The sequence below is a fragment of the Rhopalosiphum padi genome, chromosome 4 (assembly GCF_020882245.1).
Source record: "Rhopalosiphum padi isolate XX-2018 chromosome 4, ASM2088224v1, whole genome shotgun sequence".
NCBI lineage: Eukaryota > Metazoa > Arthropoda > Insecta > Hemiptera > Aphididae > Rhopalosiphum > Rhopalosiphum padi.
In genome coordinates this window covers 1,871,384-1,892,245 of record NC_083600.1, presented here as the reverse complement: position 1 = coordinate 1,892,245, position 20,862 = coordinate 1,871,384, and the positions used below count along the sequence as shown (strand labels likewise).

Here is a 20,862-nt window from a genome sequence, read left to right as displayed (position 1 = left end):
AGTTACTATTGTATATGTATATAAAAGTGACACTGCGACTTGCATTAGAATAAAAATAATAGCTTGCAAACGCAATTAAATTACGTTAAAAAATCATTTATTAAAAAATGTCAATACACATAATTTACAATTTGTATTCAAAAATAATTTTAACATTATTTTACTATTTATTCTAATACGTCATACAATATTAAATGTGTATAGTTATTAATTACTATCAATGAATTAATAATACAACTGAGTACCAGTCACAGTGTACTGCATTTTTTTTTATATATGTCTAGAATAATATATAATATAAATAAACATATTATATAGGTAGATACTTCAAATTTAAAGAACACGTCATCATTATTTTATTTACAATATGTTTATACAATATACATATACATTATTTATATACATAGAATTTCTGTTTGAAATACTTCATACAGTTTTAAAACATCGGCTGTTCATAATAAATGTCAACATTTCTAAGTATCGTCCTAATATTATTATTTTATAAATCAAATTGAAACGTATTGATAAAATAAAAGTGAAAATATTTGCATACTGTAAAATTTATGTCCACTAATAACACGCTGATTCGTTTATCGTCGTTGTGAAAAGTTAAAAATAAAACATGCAAAAGGACTATGTATTTAATTTATTAAAAATGTAATCATTAGTTATGTTTGTTGTGTATTTTTATGAACTCATAAAAATGTTTGATGAATTTATTTTATTTAAAAGAAAAATCAAATGTCTGTTTTATGAATAAATATATAAATTAAATAGTTAACTTGTATTTCGAAGTATTGAGAAAATGTGATATTGTATATTATAAGACAATATTATTAGGTATACTAATGAAATAATATAATTCGTATCTTATAAAGCAGATATTATTAGTGATCACTGATTAAACTAGGTTGTAAGACAAGTAATCTTAGCAACAACTTAACAGTGTTTGTAAGGATAGAGCAGTTGTAATTAATAGTGCTGAGCCCGCATGGACACAATTGTCAGCATGATTTATGTTGAAGCTTTTATTTAGAAATTGGAGCGTTTAAAAAGGAATATTTCTTGTAAGGGCTTCATCAATTATTTTCTAAAATATAATACTAGTTAAATTCAATTTTTTTATTTCGTGAAATTTAAATATTTAATTATTGATTTAATGTAATATTTATAAATGAATACATTTTTATAAATTATATTATATTTTTAATATTTTTATTTATAATACGTAGTAGTTATCTGACAAATTTTATGATATGGAAATGTTTTTTTTTTTGCATTATTAAGCGAAGATAATTTAATTCTACATTTAAATTTATTATATCGTTATTGAGTAAATACATATACATATTTTTCCATTTTTATACTTACAAAATCGTTTTATTTGGCTAAAGTTTTTCAGTATCCTTTGACGGAAATCGCATTTCTATAGGTTTACTGGTTTGAACAGTTAGGTGTTGATTTTGTATACTGCATCGAAGTACCGCGTACCAAAATTGGTTTAAACATTTTGTGTATATAAAGTTCTCAGATTTTTATTTGTGTATACATTAAATACGAAACTTTGAATGTAGTTAGGTTTAAATTGCTTAAGATCAAGAAAAAAAGAGGAGAAAATGAAGGTTAGGCTAACAAATTTACAATCTGCCTAATTTCAAACTAGAATTTAGTGTAATAGTTTTAACCCACATTAGTTTGTAGTATGGTGTAGGTTTTAGATCAAACATATATTAAAATAATTTATAATTAGGTATATGTATAGTATTAATATTGAAAAAATAATAAGCACCACTGAATATGTTCGAACACGTGTATTTATAATCTGTTTTTTCATTTTTTTTGTTATACAGAAGTTATTTAAAATATAGTTTGCATTTTCAATAAGAATCTTTTATGTTATGAACATGTAGTGAACAAAATATATGTAGAAAATATTTGTAAAAAATATATGAATAATTTAAAATATGTAAGTAGTATTAATTAATCTCTATAGTAAGTATATATATTAAAAATGGAATATGGTCTATATCAGTAGGGTATTTTAAAAGTTTTTTGTTTTTAAACATAAACTATTTATAAGTTAATTTTCTTTCAATGAACTCAAAACAGAACACAACTTCTTAAAACAAATTCAATGGGATAATTATTAACTGATTATAGGTAATTGTTGTAACTTACTCTTCCAGAATGATTACTACAAGTGAATAACTTCAGAAATGTCCCCAATTTTAATATATCTATTCGCATAAGTTCCTAGATTTATTATTTCATAGTTAAATATAATTTCCATTTCTCTTGATAATTTATTGTCTTTATATGATTAAAAATGGCAATGAAACTTTTTTATTCAATATTGTCTGATATAATACAATTTATATTGTAATATTCATAAAACTATAAAATTTTATTATATTGTATAAGTCATAAGTCATAAGTATACATAAAGTACATAATTATTCTAAAGATTTAAACTTAAAATTAAATGATGGATTAAAACCCATTGAATCACAAAAATATTGGATTCAGTATTATTAGTAGTATAAGTACTAAGTAATATAAACCATTCTTAAATATTTTAACTTTATAAAACAATACATTTACTTTCGATTGAATATTTAGAAAATTAAATTCCTGTGATGTATAATATAATATTAAAAATGTAGACAGAGAATTCTCTGTATTCATCTGTGTTCCAGCTATAGTGAACGGTATTAATCGTAATTTTGTCGACTTGTTTATTTAATTGCCAATAGGTACCTAGTGTACTAATAATGTTGTATTATTGATATAGGTACTCATATAATATTAATATGTTATTAATTATTATGTATAACAAATTTGATAGTCTATTTTGTTTAGATCTATGTTTATAATTTATATCATACACATGTTTGGAATGTGCCTATATTAAATGTTACATAACATTTTATTAATTATTTATTGTGCGTCTTATAGGATTATCATTTTTTTTTTTTTTTACAATTAATAAAGAAATACATTTTGCACATAAAAAAATACTGTTCCCATGGTTTTTTTATAAACAAACTAGCTAATCGAGTATAATATTTAACATTTAAAAATAGTTGCATTTATACGACTATTTAAATAATAACGTGTGAAGAATATATATAGTGACGAACACACTAAAGAAAGAGGTACTATATACCTTTATAACGAACATTGATTAATTATTATAACTATTTTCTAAAATATTATGTGATGCATATGATATTATAAATGTTACACATAACGAAATAAATAAAGTTGATTTCAATATACCTACGTAACAACATATTAATCGTATCCATAAAAATATGTGTTGAATAAATTTATGTTGAAATATTTGATTATGTTACAGTTAAACAATTTAAAGTTTTTATTAAATATATTTCATTCGCCATTATAGGGTCTTACATTTCTAAGCAATATGAGCTGTGAATAATACATTACTTCATGACTTATAAATTGTCAAACCCATAAACCATCTGAACAGTAATATAATAGTTACCTCGTTTAATGGTCAATAAATTATAATAAAAGTTAATAGCGTAATCTAAATCACACGTATAGAATCTAGTTGAGAAATTAATTTAACTTATTACTAAAGAGTTAAGACCAATACTTTTAAACATTTTAAAATTTAATAATTTTAATAAAGGAATCTATAAACAGTAAACACCCTACTTTATATAAGGATCAGTATTATTTCCTGATATCTGTTAAAAACATTTTGTTTACTTGTATTATTAAGTACTTTATCATTAGGTATTTATCATTCAAAGATTAACACAACACTTAAAGTAATAAATGCACCATCATAATTTAATTTATATTAAAAAAATACTCACTACAATAATCCGATTTTTAAATGATAGAATAAGATTTGGTGGCACTTCTTCCAATGCACATGATTTTAGTATTGGCTGGAACTTGCCATCGCCGTTTATTTCTAAAAAATAATAACCATCAGTAGATTAAAGTAATATATCATTTAAAAGTATCCTTTAATACCTATAATATACGAGATAATTTCATTGAATAATTTATAGCTTTAGTTCAAGTCATCTGAACAAAATTATTTATTTTTAAAATACATAATATATTATGCCGAATAATAACTATTAACTTAATTTGCTGTATTTAAGTAAATACCTAATATAAATTACGTCTATGATAATCGACGTATATTTATACTAAGTGTTTATCCACAAACTATTAACTTATAACTATTAATACATAATATAATATACGTAGCCTCACCACTTCTGTAATTAAATAGGACATCTAGTTAATTTATTTAACGATTACGTTTCAAATATTATTGTTATGCATTCGCCATTCAAGTAACACTCAATTTAAATACTTATGATTTGTATGATCAATAAGCCAAACTTTTAATTAATTTTAAAAAAATGTCTAAATATTTAAATTGCAAAAACTAGTGAAAAAGTTTTGTATACGTAAAAATGTTATGAGAATTTAAGCAAATACCTGGTAAAATAAGTACAATTAATAATTGTACATCATAAGTCGAAATTAATTTAAAAAGAGTAAAAAATATCAAATGAAAATAATTAAAATGGAATCGAGTAATTGATTAAATCTGTTATCTTAAAATGTAGGTATACATAGAAAGAAAAAAAAAATATCTAAAATCTTATATTTTCCCATAGAGTAATAATTACTCCATGAATTTTTTATGGACTAATATACTTCATAAATAGACATTATTAATGTCATTTTCCAAGGAAAAAATATATATTTCTAGCAGGGATATTTAAAAACTTGTAAAAAATAACTTATACTATCATATATACGGAAAAACAAAAAAATCTGTGCAAGTGAATACCACTCTGCTGTATAATAGGTATCGAGTTACACATTATGGGTGTGATAAATTTGAATTCAATAAAATATCATTGTATAAGCGCTTCTGAGCAGAGAATGCCTGTCAAGATATATCACCTAAGAATACTAAGGAATACTGGTGTTACGTAAACATTTTTGTTTTTTCCTAGTTATTTTGAAAAATACTGGGAATTTTCGACCTCTCTAAGGTAAAAACTAGATCCAATTTTCTCCTAGAAACTACTCTCAAACTTTAAGATCGATGCATTTTAATGCTCCAAATAGTAAAGAAAGAAATACAATTATATTATTGTGCTCCGGACAGAATCTAAAAACATGTATTATATTATTATAAACAAATGATCAGTAATTTCTATTACAGAATAATATTTTATTAAATATATTACTAAACTATAAAACCAACGTAATTAATAATGATTAAAATCAAAGTAATAAACTGTCACATTGTCCGGTTGAAGAAGACTAAAATAATATTAGGTAAAATGTATTAGAATTAGACGATTTTTAACTATTATATTTTGTAGGTATGCAAATATAAAAAATACGGTTGCTTAATTGTCCACCTCGAAAATCGCTTCGATTCTGAATAATAATAATAACATGGTCATTATATTAATGTTGTAAGTTAATCGTTGGACGTTTCTCGTGATGATTACCCCGGGAATAATCGTTGGCGTCACATAGCCGACCCCACTGTCAATGATATCTCACCACCGCCGTGATAATTCGCTTCCTTGCTCCACCGCGAAACTGAAGTCGGTTTTGTTGGTTAGAAGATCACTTGGGATTACTAACGTTTACCGACCGCGGCAACGTTTCAGATCACGTAGTTCATTGTCACAGATAATTGGGTTATCTATCTTCAAAGGACAAAGTCGCGATTGGCAAACCAAATGATCGACCGCACTACTTTGCTTGAACAGTTACAAAGCCATATAATTTACTATTAAAATCGATGTTACTCGATCTTGGGAGTTGAAATCTTTTAAAATTAGAACATTTTCAAAATTGATGTTTATAAATTTCTATTATAGAATTTTATAATAGTACACTACTAGATTTTGTGTCATCAAGACAAGTGTTTAATGTATATTTTAATCAAATATTTAATTTAAATTTAATATATTATAATATTATGTAGGCAGTGTCGATTGTTTTTGCTGTATATCACACAATTCAATCATAGTAAAAAATTATTTTGGATAAAATCAAACTTGACATTTTATGGCAAAAATACAAAGATAACACTTGATAAAATAAAAAAAATAATTTAAATATTATGAAATAAACCATATACCTACCAAAAACAGTTGAAACAAATTTAATATGTTTTTATTTATGTAAATAATCAAAAAAAAAACTGATAATAATATAATATATATATATATATATTGGACATAATAATTATTATAGATACTAGAAAAGTTTAGTTGCTATATGGACCTTTAGTGCCAATATTTTTCATAATCAATATAAACCTAACTGTTTTAACGATCGATGATTTTTTTTTTATCTAAATATTATAAAAATATAAAACAATGAATGGTATACTGCAAAAATCAATGTGAATTTATATATCATGTAAATATTTGTTGTAACTATTAGGTAAAACTACTAAAAAAAAATTCTAATGATTTCGAAATATATTTTATATGAATTAAAATTATTATTAGTTAGAATAATTAGATATTATAATGTGGTGTTGAGTTTTTTTTTTATTAATGGATATATTATGTTATCATTTTATTAACCATATAACACCCCGATCCTACTGATATAATATTATTAAATAAAAAATAAAAATGTATTTACAAAAAAACTGTTTCGATTGTCTTATTCAGATTTTGAAACTTAAAAACACGATACTGAATTAAAATGTTAAATGAATAAAGTATAAATATTCTTGGAATTTACATACAGTAAAATTTATAATAATTAAATACACGTAAAAATTCTATGTTTCTACGAATAATGTTATAATAATGTTTTTTAAATTTTAACAATATAATTAACATATCGTTATTTGTTGTTTGAATAAGTAATTTGGTCTAAATTGGAACTTAAATGTCTACAAAAATAATTATCTTTTTAAATTTTTATATCTTATAGTTTCAGTAGGCACTTTTAGAATATTGTATACAATTTTCAAAACTTAAAAAATAAAATGTTTTAAATGTTTTAAATACAAAGTAGTTTGCGATTTTGACGAAATTAGTACAAATTCTAACTTCATATGCGTATAAAATAAAATGTTGTATATTTATTCTTAATATTTTTTTTTACAAGATTATAAGAATAACGTTTGTGGAATTTCTTATAATTTTTGAGAATTTTGACCAGTGAATAATTTTTTATTGAAATAAGTATATAGAAAAAAAAAATGAAAACTTTTTTACCCATAAATAACTGGATAAGAGTTTAAATGATAATACAAAATATTTATTGAAAATCTCAAATATCCACGATAATTTTTTTTTTTTAGTTACTTAAAAAACAAAATCGGTTTTCGTAAAAATTCCCGTTTTTCTTCAGTTTTTTTTTTACTTTTAATTTTACAAGTACCAACTAGACCCACTTTACAATCAGAAACCACTCACATTTTTGAAAATTGGAGCATTTTACTGACCCAAAAGATATTTTTTAAAAAAAAATATAAAACATACATCATTGTAAAATCAATACATTCATCGGAGCGTTCAGAATCTAAAACTGAACCGAGTTAATATTATTTATTTTTTCATATTATTGATAAACAATTATGGTCACTATTAATTCATAAAAATAAAATAAATGAATAAGTATAATAAAAAGCATTTTAAACACTTAAAAATGTAAACAAATTAAAACTATTAAGTTTAATAAGATATCTAACTACTTTTAAAAAGGTATATTGAAATTATATGTATGGTTATGTAAACCATAGAGTTATAAATAAATTTATACTTCAATAAAATATTATTATGTATAGTGCATTTTAAACTGACACATTTTTTTCTGGTCATAAATATTTACAAATTTTTATATTCATATTATTTTAAAACATTTTAATGTTTGATTTGTTTATTTAGTGTTATCAAACTGTTATTCAATTTAGAACTCCTTACTCTATATTACTATGTAAATAGTAAATATAATCAAGATTTGAGAGAGTTTTAAATAAAATTGTGCTTTTTCAAAATAACCCGAAGCATTACCAGTGCAAGAAATGATGAATTAGAAAAGTAATAGGTACGTTTAATTATTATTTACATAATCGAAAATCCCAAATTTAATACTAAATATAAATAAAAAAAAAATAAAAAAAACTAACTCTTTACGCAATAATTTACTTTGTTCAAACGATAAATAATTTAATATTCTATGTTTTAAAAATCAAAAACCAGACATCAATGAAATCTTTTTCATTTTATTTATTTTTCAAGAATCAACATGACATTGATTAAAAAAAAAAAAGTATTAATATTTAAATAACCAACAAATATTCACAAAGTCACAAATTTGTTAAAATTTTTCATATACTTTCATTAATATTAAAATTATAATAAATAATATTTCATTATGCTTGAGAAGAGTTAATTATAAATGTTGTTGAATATTTCCTATACAAAATAATATCTGTATTTATGTCACGTTTGTGTTTTGTACAACGCAAAATTCGACAAAAGACTTAATTTGAATATTTAAAACATATATTATATCCAATTTTATGAAAGTATATTAATTCTAAGTAGAGAATTATTTACTGATATATTAATAGTACCTTATTTTCTTCATATTTACATTTTTATTTGTTTTTTTTTTTTTTATATATATACTTATCGAATTTGATTGATTGCAAGAATACAACGAAGAAATACAGTATTTGTTCATAATTATTAATGTGCAGACCGAAATACATAACACATACGTAATGCAAAGTTTTGAAATAGTTTTGTCTCATTCGAGATAAATATTTGTAAATGACATAATGTATAGCATCACATTGTGGTTCCACATTGTTTACAGCTTGTAACAAGAGCCCTTCCGGTTATGACAATTGAACACATTATATTATACAGTGAAAAGTAGAGACTAGAGAGACAAGTTATAGTACCTCTTGATGCAATATTAATAAACTATAAGTATGCCTACGGAGAAACGCAATTAGCCAATTACACCATTCGTGTATTGTACAATGGTACCTATAATATATTGGCATTCAGTGGTGTATAGTGTATGTATTTGAAAAATTATGTTTATGTACAAGAAATTGTTAAAATTTAATTCGTAGTAAATTACGTACTTTCCATTTGTTTAGTATTAATAATTTGAACGAATTTAAATTTAAACATTGCAAAATTAACGGCAGTGTAGATAAACTGTTTACGTGACGACTGGTTTCTTATTTATTTTCCAATGCAATTAATTATTTACAAAATTGGTGAACAATCTGATCATAAAAGCTAAATCGCTACGTATGCTAAGAATCATTTACCTTATATCTATGATACAAACAATTATAATATACATTTTATTTTTTATGTTACATAATATTTACCATATGGCAACAAGAAAAAGTAAGTAAGAAAATGTAACTGATGAGTAATATTGAAGTATAGAAAGCATTTTAGATAAAACATCTGAAAGTTTCTTCAAAATCTAGTGAAACTGGAGCACCATAATTCCTCGTAAAATGTATTTTCTAATATAATTCATTAATTTGTCATAATAAAAATTGTTATATTGGTCATACTCTGTATGTAATATTGATATATAAGCTAATTTAAATTAGTACCTACTAAACTATAATTCTGCATATATTTGACTAAACGTATTTTTAAAACATCGTTAATATCAACTACATATAAATATAATGTATTGAATCAATTATTGTGGTAAAAATACTAAATGTATAAATTATAGAGAATATTACAAAGGTCGCGACAAAAGATTGACTTAGTAGTCAAAGAATAGTCTCTTAGTACTAAGATCTTACTAAACATTTTTAGTTTGAAAACATATTATACATAATATGCATAGTACATACACTAATGAGATAATGTGACAAGGAGTACCAATCGTTTCGTCGAGGTATACCAAAAACAATAAAAATAGTCAAAAGCTTCAATATACCACTAATCGTAAGGGCTTGTGAATGGAAGGGAATAGCTTGGGGAAGGGGAATTGGTTTATTTTTCCTAATGGATATTAAAACGAAGACGAACAAACCAAAATAATACGTATATGTATAAAAATGTATGAAATGTATACGAACCTTGGCACAGGGGACCAACCCATTGGCCCGAAACACATTTTATCTTGCAGATCCTGAACGGAGCTTCAGACTCCGCTGAGGATGACGACGCCGCTGACACCGATCCCTTGCCGGAAGGGGACGGCAGGCGCGCTGGGAATTTCACTTCGGACAATGTTGAAAAGTCCGGTGACATGCCCGACCGCGGAACAACTCTAGTGCCGTTCAGCGTGAGGCCGGGTGAAGGACAACCACCACCATTGGCTAAAAAAAAAAAATTACAATTACAATTAATTTCCACACCGATTCATTTTAATTTTGTTTTCTGAAAAATTTAATAACTTTAGAGTAAATAATTTACAAACGGTCACATTTGTCTCTAAAGTTATTGACCGTCGCGTAAATACGTAATTATTAACTCGTTGACCGCCATGGGTTTTTTGTCATGTTACTCATAAACGCCATGAGATTCTTCTTTCGAGATCTCACAAAGATAGTATTATTGAGTAAAATTGATTTTTAGTGAGATCTCGATTAGGTTATCAATAATCGGTATTTTTTCATCGGATTTGAAAAGTACAGTGTTGCCACTTTCAGAATATATAACAAGTTTGTAAATATCATTATTGTTTTTTTTTTTATCAATTTTTGTTTAAATCGTCAAAACTGTATCTAAGTAAATCTACCTACCAAAAACGTCGTGGTGGTGAGGACAAAGTTGGAGAGATCTCATTTTAGATCTCATGGCGATCAACGTGTTTGTAAAAAACAGTGAAAATACGTTCACTTAAATTTATCAAATATCGATCCACGATGGTTATAGAATCAAAATACCTAGGTATCACAGACATTATAAATCATATTATTGGGCTTCTCGTGTTTATTTTTAATTTAATTTTCTAAAGCAGTAGATATTTAAAATTCAGGTACTAAAATGTTTATAAAATAAAAATACTATAAATAAATTAAGAATATTTAGCAAAAAATATCTATTAAAGAATAAATAAGCCTACAGGTAAAATTGTTGTATTATATTTATATACTCCAATAAGAGCAACTTCAGACGGCAATCGATTTTCATCGGTTTCTGTACATAGATCACCACCCAGTGGTAGATAAAGATATTTTATGTTACTATGAATTAGCCAAAGGCTGAGTGAAAAGGGCCCCTGGCCACTAAATAAATAATGTGATGGTGCTTGCACATACAATTCGGATGAGATCCCATCGAGAAAATCCCAATTTCCCTATAGGCCTCTCCGCCACTTCATACCAATCGATTAAATTGGTTTTTTCCGTCGTTAACTTTCGTGTCCGACAGTTGACCGTAGCAGAAAAATTGCTTTACCGTGTAAATTATCATGATTATTTTCTATTTCTAAACACAAATAAATAATTGTTTATATTATACTAATTACATTTTTATAAAAACTAATAGAAGTTGTATATTAAGAAACCTTATATAAAATAAAACATTTAAAATTATAAATTGATTTTTCTGATTAATACATTTTTTTTATGAATAACCGTTTTATTGTAATTGTGTTATGTACTTGGTAAAGATTTTACCAATTTAATTTTCAATATAAAGGTGAAAATAAACGACTTAATGTCTTTATTATAACTTTACGATTACCGACCGAAGAATTTTGTATAGAAAGTGTGTTAGTAAATTATACATTTATTATTGAATTTCTATAATATATTACGTTGTATGCGTTAAAGCTAAAACTTTAAAATAAAAAACAATATTGTTATGTAATATTTTCAACTATATATTAGATTATAAATAGATGAAAACTTGAAAACATGTGGAATTTAATTATATTTTAATAACATTTAAGATTTCAAAAGTAATAATATAATCTGTAAGGTGTGAACTTATAAGATTTATATTTGTAGTTCCAAAAACAATAATAAAAATGTAGAAAAGTAAATTATTACATGTATTGATATCTAAAAACATTATAACGGATTTAGAAAAAAATTGAACCATTAACTTTTAAATAACTATTCTTAAAAATATTTAATTGTTTAAATGAAAAGTTCACCTTTAAGGCTTTAAATTTATAAATTAAAACTTTGTGTTTAAGACAATTGTACAAAACAGTTGTAAAATTGTACTGTGATAGTATTAACTATTTCTCGTTAGTTACAATTGCGTTTCGTGTCGTTTTATATTAAAATTTAATGTAGTAAGATATTTTAATAGGAAAAAACAAAAAGTTCTTTCTTTACGTGTTAAAAGGAGATGAATAATCATCTTTATTATCAAGACCACGCAATAGTGTGCAGTTAAACACAACTGATGAATTAATTACAGAAAATATGAAATTATAAACTATTACATAGACTTTTGAAATTAATTTTCAACAATATAGTTTTAATTTTATTTGTGCCAGTCGACTGTTATACGAGTTATAATTTACCGAAATAATATGTAGTCCTTGAGTCAAATAATTGAAAAACATAAGCTTGTAATGGATATACTTTAATTTTTACATTAGTTTTGTTTTTAATTAATTCTACATAAATATTAATTCAAAATTTATACTATAAAAGTTTAAAAGAGATCCACATTAAACAAAACTATAAAAGATACAAACATTAACTTTCATTGAAATACGTTGTTTTAAGTTTTCAATAATAAACATTTGTATATTATTACAAGCAAATTGAATGTATATTTTTAATATAAAATAAAAATATCCTCAAACGGAGTTGGGATCAATAAATATAGAAAAAACATATACATTATACATTTATACAGTAAATGACAAATTTAAATTATTACATCTGGTGCATTAAAGGGTATTTTACTAATATTATTATATTATTATGTATTTTTATGGGGTAATATTTTATTTTTAAAATACAGGTTTTAAACAGCGAAAAGGAATAAAATACTTTTTAGTTGGCGCGCTATTGATTCTTGATTGTATGAAAATTAATAGGTACTAATTATTATTTAATATAAAATCTGATTTGGTTTTTTCTTAATCGTACGTAATAAATATTAATTTTACTTACCTATTTATTTAAAAAAAAAAACAATTGATTTAAATATACCTTCAGATAATAAACATAAATAGAAAAATTTATTATTAAAATAGTTAAGAGGGTATTAGTACAACATTTTTTTTCTCTCTCAGACCTACGTGCATCATAGGTATATCGCATTCCCGTAAATCTGTTTTTAATAATTATAAAACAAAATCATCTATTATAAAAATGATAGAAGATAATATTTGATATTTGGTTTGACATATCAGTCTTATGTTTTATTATGATAAGATTTTTATAGCAGGTGATTTTACCCTTAGATTACTTAAAAATATATATAAAAAAAAAAATGTTTTGCGTGAAAGTATTTTATTTTTGTTGCGTTTAGGCTAAAGAGTAGAACAAAAAGTGTACTGACACATCTGACATACCCTTAATTGCACATCAATAATCGCATCATTTTTTTGCTTTGTATAGATATGTTTTTAAGGAATAATTTTATCAGTTTCTACCTTACATACTCTATAATATTATCATCGAGTAACTATAAATTCATAAATATTTAGTATAAATAAAATTCATGTCAACAGCACACAATATGAATTCAATATATATTGTAAACAAAACGTTTTCAGATAGGTACGTCTAGAAAAATATTTTCGTATAGACTGTTTTTATCAAAAAAACATTAACTTTTTACTATTATTATAGTTATTTAACACCAAAAAAATAATCTAAATATATAATATTTTTAGGTGTAGTACAGACTGAAGCGCATACAATGTTTAGACAAAAGAAAAACGTTTTAAAAACAAAAAAAAAAAACTTTTTATATTTTGAAGAGACCCATGTCACGTGCTATACAGTAAATATATTGTCAAGGCCACTGCGTAATGGATAAATGACAAGTGGTTAAAACTACGTCGAACTCGCCGTTCAGTAAAGTCTGTTGCAAAAGTTCTCCACATGGTGTATGTCTGGTCGTTTACTCGTTTAGAAAGCTATATAGATTTAAATAAACAATACAAATTGTATCAACTGACTTCGGTGAAGAGTGGCGAGTTTGTATTCGTTTTTAATTCGTATGCTTGCCTCCCCGCCGGTTAGAATAAACCACAATGTAGTATGTACAGTATCATTATAGCCGTAATAGGGTTTTATAGCTTCTTTTTTTTAAGTGTATATATTACCCAATTAAATCTACCGAACGTAACATATATTTAATTCTCACTTATAAGTATCGGGTTTGAAGTAAAACGTGTCAAATATCTATAGACCACAGTAAACATTTTTTGCAAATATATTTTTGTTATTCCATTCTGCGTACCATTTAGGTAAAATATATTAAACCTTAAACTAAATGTAAATAATTAGGGTTTTTATTTTTGTAAATAAATAAATACAAACAGGGTTAATTAAAAATAAAGGGCTCTGAAAAAAACAAAAATACATACACGGAATGTCTCATGAGGATTTACTAATTTAAAGTGGTGGGTTAATGGAGATTGTATGACTCTCATCATTTTAAATCTTTATTGTTGGGCATCCTGTAAATTATACTTCACATCCATACTAATTATAACACCCGTTTTATAAATTGTGTGTATTTTGTGAAATGGGTTGTTATCATTATCAATTTCATAAAATTGAACAAAATGTTGTCTCTACATCACATAACTACACAATCTAAATTAGATATCTTCTACTTTGTATAAAAAGAATACTTAAATATATATACTATAAAATTAATTTCACCATCACTGTCATCCACATGGTGATAAGTAATAAATAGGGAACGGATTTATTTGCCATGCATATGTGTAGGTATTAAAATAAGCTTTTTGAAATTTGATGAGAATTGTTCCCGATTTAGATCACTCTTATTAAAATAACAGTTATGTTATTTTGAATGTTTTGCATATTTCAAAGTTTTTAACTTATTTTGTATATTTAATGCATATTTTTATTTATACCACATATATTTTTTTTATCTTATATTTTCACGTCTACAGTCGCATACTATTGATAAAATTACGACCGATCGTTATAACCAAATATAAGATGATAAACTCATATACAACATATATATAAATATTAATATTATAAAAACATATATAAATTATATTAATTTAAATAAATTCATATGATAAAGTTTAAGTAATTTCTGATCGTCCAGTGCAAGAGGTAAAATATGAATTAAATTTTTGTTTTCACTTTCTATTAATATGGGTTAATATTTGATAGATTAAAGATATATAGAATTTTAATGATAAATAACTTAGTGAAGATGACAAAATACCCTGTAGCTTAAAAATAATGTTACTACTTACATGAAAATGTATTTTATTTTTTTCAATAAAATTCAATTAATCACGATATCGGAAACCAAAGTTAGCCTTAAACAATAAAATACTATCAAGATAATATGTGTATTTGTAATAAGAAGACAATGATTTACTAGTATTTTAAATGATAATAGTAGAGTACAAAATAATTCGTATAACTTAGATTAATTTCAATTTTTATTTCCTACCTTGGTAGAATAAAATATACCTACTACTTATCCTTTAAGTGAAACATTTATAATACTTAATATTATGTAATTTAGACATAATACCACAAAATGTTACGCTAAGAAAGAATTAATCCATTTTGTGACGTTGACAATAATAATTTATTATATAAATAATTCCATTCAACATTAAAATTTATAATACGGTGTGGTGAATTTAACAATAGCATAAATATATATATATAGGTATGTGATGTACCTATTACTAGTAATTTATTAATTTTGTGATAGACTGCTTGTTTCAGAATAAATGTCATGATTTATTTATTTATTGCCCTATACATTTTTTGTATTTTAAAAATATTTGCATCACTTCTTGTTTTTTATAATACAATGAAAATAATAAACATTTGATTTTTAAAATATTATGTAGTATTATGTAACTTTTTCGTAGATGTTCATTTACTTTTCTGTTAACTTATAGGTATTCTAATTTCGTTGTTAGACTTTGAAACAATAATATTGACTTATTCTATACGTATGGGTTTCGCGTTTATTTAACCTAAAAGTATGGAATATAAATATCTTATCCCCCGATTATTTTTATCGATCTTTTAAAATTGAAATACTTATATAATATAGATTGAAAGTATTCGTTTTATATTAGATATTTATATTGTTAAAGTTGAATTTGTATAAAAGAAGTAAACTCTAAATCTAAGGTTAATTAATTTGAAGATGATGGACTGAGAGTCTAATTCAGATTGATAATTCAGATAATTACTGCATAGACGTGCCTATTCTTCAGTATATTCATACCGTTATTATATTAAAATAAATCATTTAATCATTCGCATTTCTTTTAAACGCATCGTATCTTATTACTTTCATTCATATTTCCTAAAGCATTTTTTAACGTCATGATAAAATTTGGTCCACGACTCACGAGCCAAGTATTGTGAACCTAAACATCAATGTCCAACAATAAATATATTACTAATAAAATGCTAAATCGGTAGTATTTTAGATTTTGTAAGACAAAGACACAATCAGGTCGTTATTACTTATTAGGCATATAGTGAAAGAGAAAAATTGAATACAGTTCTTTTATTCAATTGATGGGGGGCATCACCTTTCCCTCCAATCTACAAGATTTTCTGAAAACTAATGACAAATAAAAACATATTAGAATAATATACTGTCAATATATAAGGCGAATCTTTTAAAGGTAAACAATCATTTTTTTTGAAAAGTTATAACATATTTTAATTTTTTAATTTATTACGAAATTACTAGTATGCTTTTAAAGTTTTTAACTGAATGTCAGTATACATTTTTAGTTTAATTTTTCTAAGTAGAATATTTTTTCTGATAACTTGTATTTTTCAAAATCAAATTTTTAACAAGTAGGTAGTTAGTTATCATAGTTATAAATATAATATTATTACAACTTCACTCTTCCACTCATATAAACTTTAAATATCTATTAATTGTATGTCTAATTAACTTAGAAATTAAATTGTTTACATCTAAATTATTTTAAGATAGTATATATTAAAATCTCTGCCTTTTAAACATAAAAGTATGTAATCAACTAAGTAATAAGTTTATATAGTTAGATTTAAGATTATCAGGGAAAAAAAGGAATAATACCTTTTATAATTTGATAATATTTGTCAGATTCCATACAATTTTACGAATATTGTTGTTAATATTTATTTAATGATACAAACAAATACTAACACGGCCAATATGGAAGAGGATTGGAATGATTGGGCCTAATCTATACCATAAGTTTTCGTTATTGAATTTAACGACACAAAATTATTATCAAATATAATGCTGTATCTGTTCAAGAATAGTTATTTATTGTATTCTATACAATACGCTTGAACTACTCATTGATTAATATTAATTATTATTGATGCATGAAGTCTTTACTATTATATAATATAATAGTTCTTGGATACGCCTATGGTATGTGTATATACTCGTATATAAATATATATATAAACGTACACAGATATAAGTAGGTATGGTAGTTCGGTTTATGTATTATATATTATGTCTTGTAGGTATATACATACCAGATTCCTTCATTATACATATACCATAAATGGCTTTCATATAGTAATACATCTCAGAGCTTTTATACACGTGGATATGGGTGTGGCCACTTGGTTCAAAATATAAGTAATGGGCATTGGACATACAATAATGATAAAAAGTGGCGATTATTTTATTGAATTTTCAGTGTTTTCTTGATTTAGTTAAAATATTTTCCAACAAACATATTGTTTTAATGTTAGTAAAAATTATCACATACAAAGTTTATTTTTTAATCCATTTTACCAATTGAATTAAAATGTACATAATCCGTTGAGCATAATATAAAAAGTACAACAACAAATTAAAATGTAATTAATGGCATCTTAAATACACGCATATAATAATATGACCTAACAAAAATAATAAAATAAAATAAAATTATATTTGGGTTTTAAAGAAAAATCGATATTAGAAATTGCTTTACACTTATTTATGCATTTCACTGAAAAACATTTTATTATTTTTGAGTATTGAGTTTGATTTTTTTTTATACCTAAATATACTAGTGTTGTATAACCTAATTTCGATTAGGAAAAAAAAAGAACAAATATAAAATACGATAAGTTAGATTTTAGTTTACTTTAGCCCACGGATATATCGGGGCCAGTGTACCTCGCTGTGTCAACTGATTCGACTGAGATTAGCAATCCGCCTGTAGCAGATTAGATATAGCACTTGGTATATTTTTTAATGCGATGAAAACTACTTTAGGTGTAGACGCTTTTCTCATATTCCCAAAAACAATCTCCGAAATAGTCGCTAAAATCGGTCGAGTATTTTCGAGAATATAAGCAACAAACATATATTACATTTTATAAACAAGCATAATCTATAACTACATATAGATTATATTATAAGAGTCAGTTTTATTTCTGTAACCATTGGCAACCCTATACATAAATGAAAAAAAAAAAAATTAAATTGTTGTGAGCCAAAATAAAATTCCCGTGTGAGTCACCCTTATGTATTACTTATATGAGTTGAAAAACAAAGTTTTAAAAACTCTCTAAGTTTCAAAGAATATGTATACAAAATTTTCCAGATTTAATAAACGATATTTTTTTATTTAAATAATTAATAAAAATATACAGTTATTTAATGTGAGAGAAATTTATAAATTCTAATTTTTTAGGTATTTAAATTTAGTATAGATTGATGAAGGTTAATTTATGAAAACTTATATAAGGTAAAAATATAAAAGTTTTAATATTAATATGTATTATATAATATTATGTGGACGAATTAGTTTCAATGATAAATAAATATTGGATTGTGACAATTTTAATCTATCGTCATCAAATTTGACAGTCAATAAATGGTAAAATTGAATTAAACTAACTTCAATAGGGATGTAATCCTTTCAAAATGAAAACTGTTTTTGTGAGAATACCAATTATGTATTAACCCAGTCAACGGTTTAAAAATCTGAGTAATTTTTTTAATATTTGTTATCCATTTATATTTAATATAATATTTTATTTTAAACGAATCAATATAAAATGCTTCTTGGTATTTTTTAACGATTATTCGTGTTTTTAGTGATTTTATCGAAAACTTATTTGTATTGTGTAGTATTCATTTTTTGAATTTTAAACTAAATTTAACAGAAACTGAAGCGCAAGAAAAATATAATATAAATAACTTATAACTTTGTTTGGTTATTATTATAATTGCATTTATAGGTTTATTAAAAAATTATATTAAATCGAAGAATCATGATAGAATATAATTAACATTTTTAAGATAAATAATATTTTGAATAAAGTATAATAATTTCTATTTCGTCATTGTACTGTTTTTATTTAAAAATATAAGTAAGTACATTTTTATTGATATATCTAAAAAATTAATATTTTTGTCACTTTTTTCACCCCATAATTTTTATTTATAACTATTTCATCAATAAATTACAATATTATTATGTTAAACCTAAAAAATGTATACCTAACTTTTGTCAAGATAATTCAAAACATTATTATGTATAATATTTTTATGCGTAATAAATTATTTAAGAATAAATTACATAATATTGAACTTAAAATGATTAAGTGATAACAAATAGTCAGGATTTGTTTAATTATAATTTATACCTACTCCATAATAGGTAGGTACTGATATTACAATCATGTTCAAAATTTAGACTAAAATAAATCCTCTAACTTAGAATTATTTTAAGTGGTACCTATTAAATTTAATTATTATTCAATGTGCAGTGCATATCTAGAACTTATCACTGGTATTGAGTTGGATTAATGATTTTCGTTATTATTGTATATGAACCGAATTTATTTTTAGTAACACACATTTTTTCTAGTCAACACATAAATATAAATATCATAAATAAATAGACTACAGATAGAAGAAAAAACATTAAATGTTAATTGAAGAAGAAGAGAGAAGAAAAAAGAAAAATTATTGTAAGATAAATTAATGTATAAAATACCACTATACCATACACACCGGCTTATTTGTTCGTGTGTCGCAACATATAATTGTATCATTATATTTCGCTAGATTTAGCTCTGCAGTATACTAAAAGAGAAGGATAGTGCACTGGTCAATTGTATAAAAAATTTTTCAAAATTACTTGTGTAGTAATTTTTAATGTTGAATAATGATCATTCCGATTTCAAGTACTCATCACTAGGAAACCTAAATTTGAAGATAATATTTAAAAACAACTAACCCGTTAATATAAGATATTTTAAATTATAAAAATGAATAGATCTAATTGAATGATGAATATTTTGTCTTGAGACTACAGTATCAAAAGGTATATATTTGTTTCCAATCAAAACAAATCAGTTCAAAATTCAAGCATATACCATTGAAAAAATCAAGTCATAACTATTTTATAAATGTAATATAATATTTCAAATATATATTTTAATGCAATTAATAAATTTAAAAAAATTTAAAGTAAAATTAAAAGATATATTTTGAAATAAATCATATTATATCTAACTTATGTCTTAAATCGTAATATTAATTTAATACCTCATTTATTAGCTAAGCTTAAAATATTAAGAATTCTTATTTACATAACATATATATTGATACAAAATATATACAACTTGCAGTTGTTTTAATTAATATATTATTTAAACTATAAAATATCTCATTAATCATTGACGTT

General features: G+C 23.9%; 1 protein-coding gene across 3 annotated transcripts in view; it reads right to left on the bottom strand.

Moving 5' to 3' along the window:
• Nucleotides 1-20,862, bottom strand: part of LOC132929017 (locomotion-related protein Hikaru genki) — a 120,234-nt gene that overhangs the window by 78,370 nt on the left and 21,002 nt on the right. Inside the window, exons 1-3 of one of the 3 annotated variants that reach the window (XM_060994041.1) lie at nt 10,468-10,593; nt 10,124-10,366; nt 3,849-3,949 (exon numbers count right to left, since the gene is read on the bottom strand). In XM_060994041.1, coding sequence (XP_060850024.1) covers nt 3,849-3,949; nt 10,124-10,298 — 276 coding nt within the window. In that variant the 5' untranslated portion in view covers nt 10,299-10,366; nt 10,468-10,593. Of the gene's footprint in view, nt 1-3,848; nt 3,950-10,123; nt 10,367-10,467; nt 10,594-20,862 lie in introns of those variants that run through there. The other 2 variants (XM_060994042.1, XM_060994040.1) reach the window with 2 other exon arrangements.